Below are 10,677 nucleotides of genomic sequence, written 5' to 3'. Positions count from 1 at the left end.
ACAGTCAAGACTCAGAGAAGGTAGCAATCTTTGGTGCCAGGAAGGGAGAAGAAAGTGTTTGAGTCTGACCTTGTGGAAAAGGATTTCAGTCACAAAAGAGTTGGGAGGGGGTATGAGGTGAAATTAACTGAATGATGTGCATGAGGGCTAAGCAGCCTAAGTCCTGTCCGACTCTTTGCCACCCTATGTACCGCATCCTGCCAGGCTCCTCTGTCCATGGGATTCTCCAGGAAAGAACACTGGAGTGGGTTGCCATGCCCTACCTGTAGGGGATCTTCCAGACCCGTGGATCCAACCAGCATCTCTTACACCTCCTGCATTGGCAGGTGGGTTCTTTACCACTAGCGCTGAATGATACTTGACAGAAAATACAGGAAAAGGAAGAAACATGGTATGAGCGTGGTTCTATTCAACAAAAAGAAAGAATATGGTGGGGAAATGTTGGTGGATGATTTCCCCATGGAGCCTGCACCATGGCTCAGGAAAGGTTAATGCTGTCTAGAGCCAGACAGGGAATAATGGGCTTGGATTTTTCAAGTGATCAGGCAGAACATCACTGGCTTTTCAGAGGTGTTTGCAATTCAGACTGTGCCTTAATATACCTAGGTGTTTCTATAAAACACAGAATTTGTGTTTTTTAAAAAGTCATATTCTGCTTGCCTTTTTTGTTTGTTGGTTTGGTTTTGGTGTTTTTGTTTGTCTGTTTTTGGTGATATGTCCTATTACAAAAATCTTAGATTCCTAAAGGAGGAGATTCTGAAACCCTTGCCCTTGGTATAAGAAGATACCAAGTTTCATTTGCCAGTATTCAGCATCACCTCCTCTTCCCTCTTTCTCTTCTTCCTCTAGCTTCCATAACTGACTCTGACCAAATCATTCTTAGGGTCCCTTTAAAAAAAAAAATCTCTAAATGACAACACTGAACTAGATCATCTACCCTAAAAACTTAATTAGGACATTTTCCAAAATGATAAAACAGCAGTTCACGAGGATGAGACCTAACCATATTAGCCAAATAGCTGTGGTTTCCCAAAAGGTTACTTCTAAATACCACAAATGATTCAGTTACCTATTTTTTTTCCCCCTAGAACTAGCTGACCTCTCTGCTCTCAGAGCTGTCCGGAGGGCACTGAGATTTCTCTAGAAAAAGTGGTACGGGGAGCTTAAGATTTTCACACAGCATTTCACAGATTTTCAAAACCTATCGGTTCTTAATCTCCTTTACTCAAAAAGTCTGGGTACCACAAGCAGATAAAACCTTATCTTTGCGCTCTTGTGGCTTAGCTGGTAAAGAATCTGCCTGCAACGCGAGAGACCTGAGCTTGATCCCAACCCTGGAGAAGGCAAAGGCTACTCACTCCAGTGTTCTGGCCTGGAGAATTCCAAGGACTGAATAGTCCATGGGGTCACAAAGAGTTAGACATTACTGAGCGACTTTCACTCGCTTCCGCTCTTGAGTTCCCCCTCCTGGGCTTTAAATGCATTCACGAGCTTAAGCTGCTGCTGCTGCTGCTGCTGCTGCTAAGTCGCTTCAGTCGTGTCCGACTCTGTGCGACCCCATAGACGCGGCCCACCAGGCTCCCCCGTCCTTGGGATTCTCCAGGCAAGAACACTGGGGTGGGTTGCCATTTTCTTCTCCAATCCATGAAAGTGAAAAGTGAAAGTGAAGTCGCTCAGTCGTGTCTGACTAGTAGCGACCCCATGGACTGCAGCCTACCAGGCTTCTCTGTCCATGGGATTTCCCAGGCAAGAGTACTGGAGTGGGATGCCATTGCCTTCCCCGACGAGCTTAAGCCCTGACCCCTTAACCACGGACCCTCACACTCTACTCGCTCTGTGGGAGCCGGGCGGGGTATGCGGTTTCCCGCGAGAGAAGGGCTCTGGCGGAAGAGGCGGCCGCCACACTTCCGGTGGCCGCGTAGGGCGCTCGCCACACTTCCTGTTGATCCTGCTCAGCTGAGGGCTGGGCTGAGAGGAGGGCCGGCGGGCGGACGGCGGCGGCCACTGGCCAGGCGTGGGCGCGCGCGGGGCCACCCAGGGCACAGAGCATACGCTCGTCGCCTGAGCCTGGAGCACCCTCGACTGCCGTGCCATCCGCTCTCCGTCCTTCCATCCGGCCCTCGGCTCTCCGCGCGGCACCATGCCCGCTGTCGACAAGCTCTTGCTAGAGGAGGCGTTGCAGGACAGCCCCCAGGTACCTCCCGCCGCCCGGGTCCCCCTCGCCCGAGGGCTTGCGGCCGAGGAGGCCCTTCCAGCCCCGGGGTGGAGGCGGGGAGTACGCCGGGCCACCTTGGGGGCAAGGAGGGGTCGGGTCCCGGCCCAGAGTCCTGAACCCGGGATGCTCCGGGACATGGCATCCCTCAGGCAGAGCTGGAGACACCGGGAAAGCAACCCCCAGTCTTTGTGTCCCGACCCCTTTCCAAACTCAGCTGAAACTGGGGCTGCTTGGCCTACACCTGGGCTCCACTGCTTACTAGCCGAGCGCCCCGGGCAGATAATCTTTTCTGCCTCAGTTTCGTCATCTGTAAGATAGGGATAATAATTGTACCTGCCTCCTAGAGTTGTTAGAATTAAAGAAATGCCTGTAAAGTTGTTAGCGAGTAATGTCTGGCACAGAATATGAAGTCAGTCTTATTCCTGCTGCTGATATGCTGGGACCTGGTGGATTTAGGGCCAGAGTGAGAGGCAGAGAGCCTCGACCTCTTTCCCAGCGGTGCCAGACCTCCCCTTGGCCCCACTTTCCCATTCGTGAAGAGGAAATTGTAATAATACAATACCTCTCTCATTTGTCGCACAGGGAAACTTCATTAGCACTCCCGAGATGAGATTCAAGTCCTTTGAGCTCTGCAGAAAGCTGGTGTGTAAATATAGTGAGTGCAGAATGACTTTAGTTCCTAAATCAGTACACCTTTCCCCAGGGAAGCTTTGTTCACCTTCATTAACGTTTCCCCAGCTTCTTACTTACCCTAGTGGCTCTGCGTCCCTGGGTTATTTAAGTAAGGCTCTTTATTCCCTAGTATCTCAACTCTTAAAAAATGAGAGTAAGATTTTCAGAGTAAACTATTTTCCTCTCACAACTTCTCTTTGCTTTTTGCTTCCTTTCTATTTTCTTCTTAATGTAATTGGGCCTCCTGGAGATGATCCTTTGATGAACTTACCCACTCTACATCTCTCCACTTCAGACTTAGTAATCGAAGGACTCTGAGCTTAGAAACTTGTGCCCATTTCTTTGTGATCTTCCTTACATAGTCAAGAAATTGTAAGGAAGCCGTGATTTATTATTTTTTTTAATTGGCATCCTCAGGTCTGATTGACTTTTTCAAAGACTGCTTTGAAGTCTCTGCACTTCTGGCATTTTGATGGGACAAAAGCCCTTGGTAGAAGTCATTTTGTCCATCCTCAGACTTGTTATGTGGGATCTGAAGATAATAAAGTGGGATTTGTATCATTTTGAACAAGGATTTCCACTTGCTTTGTAGTTGGAGAAACTGAGATGCAAAGATACATTGCTTTCCTAATGGAGCATGGTGATGGCTGAGCCAGATTAGAGAGGCTGCACTAACTGAATCTCAGTGTTGCCGTCACTGAGGAGTTAATATTTGGAATTTTTGGCTCTCACATCAGTGAATATGCACTAGTTCTGAGTGTTTTCAGGATGTACTCAGCTATCAGGCAGGCTAAAGAGGACTGGCAAGCAAGTTGGGACACCTGGGTCCTAATTGTGGCTCTAACATTAACTCATCATTTGATTTGGGTGAATTCCTCATCCCTGTCCTGTGACTGGGGCTTCCCAGGTGGCACAGTGATAAAAAACACACGTGCCAATGCAGGAGACACAAGGGACCCGGTTCAAACCCTGAATCAGGAAGATTCCCCTGATGGAGGAAATGGCAACCCGCTCCAGTATTCTTGCCTGGGAAATCCCATGGACAGAGCAGCCTAGTGGGCTCCATGGAGTTGCAAAGAGTGGGCATGACCGAGCGGCAGCACGAGCCCAGTCGTGTGACTGGCTCGGTTTTTCCCATCTGCAGAATGAGGAGCAGATGATCTTTAAGGGGCTTAAAGTTTTATCATGCTTGAGGAAGAAGAGGTATGGAGGCCTTGTCATTCGTCTTTAGGGTTCCTCTTTATGTGATGAATTTGTCATTGCTTTTGAGACGTGAGTGCCACTTACAAGGGTTCTTAGTGAGGTTTGAAAGGAAGCTAACTTCTAGGACGATCTCTGATAACCATCAGAGTATAGTGTTCTTGTGTGGGGCCTGTGCCTAATGTAGCTTTCCCTCCAAGAAATTCATAGACTTATAATTGGAAAGAATCTAATCCAACTCCTTCATTTTATCTATAAAGAATAAAAACCATAGCAAACACCTGTATCATATATGCATTTTATGTGCCAGGCACTGTTCTCAATACTTTACGTATGTTAACTCATCTAATCCAACAATCTTTTGAAGTAGGTCCTCTATTAAAATTACCAAGGAGCAGAGAAGTTAAGTAATTTGCCCCGAAGATTATACATTAGAGTATAAGAGCCAGGATTGGAATTCAGGCAGTCTGCCTGTGTTGTTGAAGTTAGCCCAACCCACCTAGCACCTGGCTTTTCTGTCATCAGTGACCTAGAATATTTCACTAAAAGGAAGCATTCTTAAGAAACCATCTATTGTTTGTTTCCTCTTGTTTTATGTGGAGTATTTATGAGGGTTACTCCGGTAACCTGGTTGCATAGGATTCGTTAATGAGCACAGAAGCTTTTATGTTTAAACTCAGTGACCCAAGAGGAGCTGAATAACGGTTCATTGACCTTAGATACATCTGTTCACGTCCTTTTTTCTTTATAGTTCACAGCCCTGCACAATGTAGTATAAGACTAGTTGATGAGTGTACATGTATTATCTCTGGTTCAGTTCAGTCGCTCAGTCATGTCCGACTCTTTGCAACCCCTTGGACGGCAGCATGCCAGGCTTCCCTGTCCATCACCAACTCCCAGAGCTTATTCACACTCATGTCAGTCGAGTCAGCGATGCCATCCAACCATCTCATCCTCTGTCATTCTGTTCTCCCGCCTTCAATCTTTCCTAGCATCAGGGTCTTTCTAAGGAGTCAGTTCTTCCCATCAGGTGGCCAAAGTATTGGAGCTTTGGCATCAGTCCTTCCAGTAAATGTTCAGGACTGATTTCCTTTAGGACTGATTGGTTTGATCTCCTTGCAGTTCAAGGGACTCTGAAGAGTCTTCTCCAACGCCACAGTTCAAAAGCATCAATTCTTCAGTGCTCAGCTTTCTTTATAGTCCAGCCCTCACATCCATACACGACTACTGGAAAAACCGTACATAGCCTTGACTAGATGGACCTTTGTCAGCAAAGTAATGTCTCTGCTTTTTAATATGCTGTCTAGGTTGGTCATAACTTTCCTTCCAAGGAGTAAGCGTCTTTTATTTTCATGGCTGCAGTCACCATTTGCAATGATTTTGGAGGCCCCAAAATAAAGTATCTCTTTGTTTCCACTGTTTCCCCATCTATTTGCCATGAAGTGATAGGACTGGATACCATGATCTTCATTTTCTGAATGTTGAGTTTGAAGCCAACTTTTTCACTCTCCTCTTTCACTTTCATCACTTTCATCTTTAGTTCTTTGCTTTCTGCCATAAGGGTGGTATCATCTGCATATCTGAGTTTATTGATATTTCTCTCGGCAATCTTGATTCCAACTTGTGCTTCTCCAGCCCAACATTTCAAATGATATACTCTGTATATAAGTTAATAAGCAGGGTGATGATATACAGCCTTGATGTCCTCCTTTCCCCATTTGGAACCAGTCTGTTGTTCCATGTCCAGCTGTAACCGTTGCTTCTTGACCTGCATACAGATTTCTCAGGAGGCAGGTAAGGTGGTCTGGTATTCCCATCTCTTCAAGAATTTTCCACAGTTTGTTGTGATCCACACAATCAAAGGCTTTGGCCTAGTCCATAAAGCAGAAGTAGATGTTTTTCTGGAACTCACTTGCTTTCTCAATGATCCAACGGATGTTCACAATTTGATCTCTGCTATATGAGCAACAGAATGTTTTAGGGATTAAGATACTTGTCTCTGTTGCTGTTTGGGAGCCTCTGAACCTGGCTGTGCTGTGCTAAGTCACTTCAGTCGTGTCTGACTCTTAGCAACCTTATGGACTGTAGCCCACCAGGCTCCTCTGTCCATGGAATTCTCCAGGCAAGAATACTGGAGTGGGTTGCCATTCCATTCTGCAGGGGTTCTTCCTGACCCAGGGACTGAACTTGTGTCTCCCTTGTCTCCTGCATTGGCAGGTGGGTTCTTTACCACTAGAGCCACCTGGGAAGTCCGCTGCTCCTGGCCAAGTGCTGGTAAATGCTGGAATGTAATGACAAATAAGATAAGAATGCCTGCCCTCTGCTGGTTCAGAGTCTGTTCTGGGAGACAGATAAGGAGAGCAGCAGTTCCTGCACTGTGTGAATACTACTGTGATAGGAACACAAATGCAACTTTGAGCTGCTGTAGCTTGCCCTTCTCCAGGGGCTCTTCTTTTTCCTGTACGTGGTGTGCTTTTGAGATAAAGTGAAGCGCTGTTGCTTGCTGTTTTGTTATGGTGTTTGTTTCCTTTGCAGTTGGCACAACTGAAGCACAGACAGTGTTAAGACTAAGTTCTGAGATTATGCAGTGAGAGGTCCAACTGGGAAACCAGGCCTTTTTTTAACTCAAGCAAGATGCATCAGAACATTACCTAGTGGTTTTGTCTTCATTGTGGAAGACTTTTGTCCTGCTGTACTCTTTGTTTATAATACATTTTTATTTCAGTAGACTTGGTTCTCAGAGAGGGCAATGGCACCCAACTCCAGTACTCTTGCCTGGAAAATCCTATGGACAGAGGAGCCTGGTAGGCTGCAGTCCATGAGGTTGCGAAGAGTCGGACACGACTGAGTGACTTCCCTTTCACTTTTCACTTTCATGCATTGGAGAAGGAAATGGCAACCCACTCCAGTGTTCTTGCCTGGAGAATCCCAGGGACGGAGGAGCCTGGTGGGCTGCTGTCTATGGGGTCGCACAGAGTTGGACATGACTGAAGCGACTTAGCAGCAGCAGCAGCAGCAGCAGACTTGGTTCTACTGAGACATTTCTGTCCCTCTCCCATAATATGGGACTAAGAGTTTTGTTTTTACCTTAGATATATATATGTAGTATTTATACTTGTATATATTATATGTGATAAATATTGAAACATTTTAAATATATATAAAATATACACATACGTGTGTGTAAATTTTATAATCACAGCTATTGAAATTGTGCCATTATATAATTAGATGCTGTTTTTAGGTGTGAAAAATGTTTAGGACTATTTTATTAGATTACACTTGGTATCTTTATTGTAAGATAGAAGGTAGTGTGGAGCTAAGGCTAAGGTGTTTGGTTTTGTTCTTCTATCCAGGCATACTCTTTATAGAGTAGTAGAGAAAGGATGGAATTTAAATCTTGATCTAGCAGGTGACTCAACCTCTCTGAGCTTGTGTTTCAGCCTGTGTAAAATCACAATAAAATACTTGCTTAATTCTTATGAAGAATAAGTAACATACGTAAAGTGTCAATATCTCCATGCTTGCATGTTACAGTAACTCCATAAAGGATTGCTGTCATTGTCCTTATAATTATATGCAACAGTGTCCTCTGGATTTTTTGGTAGAACTTTCCAGCAACTAGTGTACCTTTGACTGGTCCTATTCCTTCTTCTTATCTCAGAACATTCCTGTTGTTCCATGTATAAGTTTAAACAGATAAGAGAGCTGATAAATGTGGATATTAAAACAGTGTCTGAGATAGCTGGGTATTTTTTTTCAAGGATGATCGTGGCCTCGTTCAGTTAGAAAGGGAAGATAGGAATGTTTTTGTCAGTTTTAATGAGTATCATGATAAACATGTTCAGGATATTAAAAAAAGACTTGTGATGTAGTTTTGGCTGTTATCACAGGTAAGAGCATGATAGTAGGATGACCAAAGAGAAGCCAGCTCTAGACAGCTGCATCCTGCCTCCAGACAGGATGGGGGGCTGTGGGCCAAGGAGCATGCCCGCTGACGAGACCCACCTTTGCTGGGTGATGGGTGCAGACTCCTGTGGTGGAAAAAAGGTCGGCCATTGGTGCCAGCCTGACTTGGGTTTACATTGCAGCCCTGCTGCTTCCCAGTTGTGGGAGGTTTCTTAACCTTGATGAGCCTCAGTTTTATCATCTGTAAAATGGGTTAGTTTAACTGTGGTATCTAATAAAGTTGGTGGAAGGATTAGATGAAGCAGTATTTAGTGCTTGACACAGTGTCTGATACATAGGACATACAGAGTAAATGGTAGTTTTTCGTTTTCTTTCTGCTCTCTTTGTGGAGGATATTTTTACAAGCCCTCTCATTTCATCCTACAGCTCATTTTCCATTCTGTTTTGTTTCTAAGAGTTTTAAAAACAGTAAGTAAGATTCAGCTAAATGGTTGTGAGTAGTGTTTTAAAAAATTAAATAGCCTTGATCTAGTTGTATCACTCTTTCTTTCTCTTAGACATACTGTTATAGCAAAGAAAGGAGCCCGAACCATAAGGAACATTGAAGAACTCCGTCATCATTGACACCATGAGTACCGAAAGGGTCTCTCCTATTAGCTGATGTTTATGTCAGTAGTTAACTGTGTAGATAATGTTGCCGTAGTGTTGAAATGAAATCATGCGTGTGAAGCCAATGTGTAATAAGCAACCGACATTCATTATCTGCTTCGTGATCACTATCCTCTGCTGCCACTATGTGTTAGACACTGGTAGGCACCTTAAGTATTTTCTCTACTTCTAGTGCTACCTGCAGATTAGTGTTAGGGCCTGAATCTGGACCCAGGACTGACATGGTCCCAAGGGGATCGCAGAGCCTTTGAGAGGCCCCAGTAGACTATAAGCTTCTGGAGAACAGAGCTGGTTCTGATCACCACTGAATCTCAATTCCCATCACAGTGTTTCATCCAATATTGGATGAAGGCCAAAGTATATACATGAATGAATGACTCCAGAGTAATAGACTAGTCACTGTAGGTTCCAAAAACATCTTTTAGCAATCTTTTTTTCAAATAGTATATTTGAAAGAGATATAATAAAGAATTCTAAACCAATGTTTTTCACCTACTCATTGACATCCAGTGATGGATTAAGAGATCCAGTGGGTCACAGCCATGATTTTTGTTTTATTTGTTCTGATCCTTCTGTTGATAGGAATTGGTACTGAAGAGTTTATTGGTTTCAGAGAAGGTATTTTTAGCCATAAAGACCTCAGGCAAAGCCAGGATAATATATACTGCTGTGAAGTGCCCCAGAGTTTGTCAACAAAATCAAAGGTCAGACAATTCAAATGCCTGGATTTCTCTTCTAGTTAATTGGGGGATGCTTTTGGGTCAGTTATTGTTCTCTTGCCCAAGATAAGTTAGAAAAAGAAAGAAGGAATTGAAATTAATTTGCAGGGAAATTATGCACCTTAATGGATTGTTCTTTGTAAGCTGCCCTGGAATCACCTTATTAAAGACATTTCTGTAGTTGCCTCTCTGTTCTGTGCCTAGTGGGTTGTCTTCTGAAATAGAGATCCCATTGTCACTAATGTTTCCCATTGTGCTGGACACATTAACAGTAGTCCCTTGAACAGACATGGTCTCTTATGTGATGCCGTGATACTTCTTTAGACATCTTCCAATATATAACTGTTTTCTTAGTGCTCAGCAGATCAGGCACTCTGCATGAAAATGGTAGGAAATACCTTTCATCTAAGACATTGCTCAGCTGTTCTTGAAACCCTGAGTATTCCCAAAGGAACGGAGCTAGCGTTCTAAGTTTCTATTTGAGTTTTGTGCCCAGAACTTCTGCTGGCATGCCCACAGTACATGAAATTTCCTGGCCATGAGTTTTAAAACGTGGTTTACTAGAGTGTGACGAAAGACATGGAGATTGATTGTAGTGTCTTAAGCAGAAGGAATGACACACTCCTGCAAGACACTCAAGATTGCAGAAAACCAGACGGATGGTTAACTACTGCGATGATGCAGTGCTGGGTGACCACACCCCAGGTACACAGACAGGACTGACACTGAGTTCAATTTATGGGCTTGAAGGGAGAGGCTGCCCTTTTTAACACTATTTTATTGGATGAACTTTACTGGTGCTTAGGTAGAGGCTAAAGTCGAGACAGATAATAGCCCTTGCGCCTTAACCCTTTAGAAACTGGCTTTCCTTCTCTGTTCCCAGTACTCGAACTGTATTCAGTTTGGCCTTGGCCTTGCACTGCAGTCCAAAGGATTAGAAAAGGAATTCTAAATTAAAGCTCCAGGAATCAACTTGTATCAGTATTAGCAATAAAAAAATAAAGCCAGAGAACAGGCATCTGCCCTTCCCAGTTCTGTGTGTGTATGTGTATTTGTTTTACTTCTTTTGTAACTTTTCCACTTAGAAATAATACTGGCCTCTTTTCTTGCAGACTCGCTCTTTACTGAGTGTATTTGAGGAAGATGCCGGCACTCTCACGGATTATACCAACCAGCTGCTCCAGGCGATGCAGCGCGTCTATGGAGCCCAGGTATCCTCCTGCCCGCTCACCTGGAGAGGAACAGAGTAGGAGCCCTCTGCCCTCACCTTGAACTTCTCTCAGGAGGTCGAGA

The 10,677-nt window shown here is 44.5% G+C and overlaps 1 protein-coding gene across 2 annotated transcripts in view; it reads left to right on the top strand.

Annotated features, from left to right (window-relative positions):
• APPL2 (adaptor protein, phosphotyrosine interacting with PH domain and leucine zipper 2) overlaps positions 1,922-10,677 on the top strand; it is a 55,449-nt gene continuing 46,693 nt past the window's right edge. Inside the window, exons 1-2 of one of the 2 annotated variants that reach the window (XM_018048205.1) lie at positions 1,922-2,194; positions 10,497-10,595. In XM_018048205.1, coding sequence (XP_017903694.1) covers positions 2,141-2,194; positions 10,497-10,595 — 153 coding nt within the window. In that variant the 5' untranslated portion in view covers positions 1,922-2,140. The remainder of the gene's footprint in view (positions 2,195-10,496; positions 10,596-10,677) is intronic. The other variant, XM_018048206.1, reaches the window with a different exon arrangement.

Source organism: Capra hircus, chromosome 5 (genome assembly GCF_001704415.2).
Source record: "Capra hircus breed San Clemente chromosome 5, ASM170441v1, whole genome shotgun sequence".
NCBI lineage: Eukaryota > Metazoa > Chordata > Mammalia > Artiodactyla > Bovidae > Capra > Capra hircus.
This window is presented reverse-complemented; position numbering and strand designations above follow the sequence as displayed.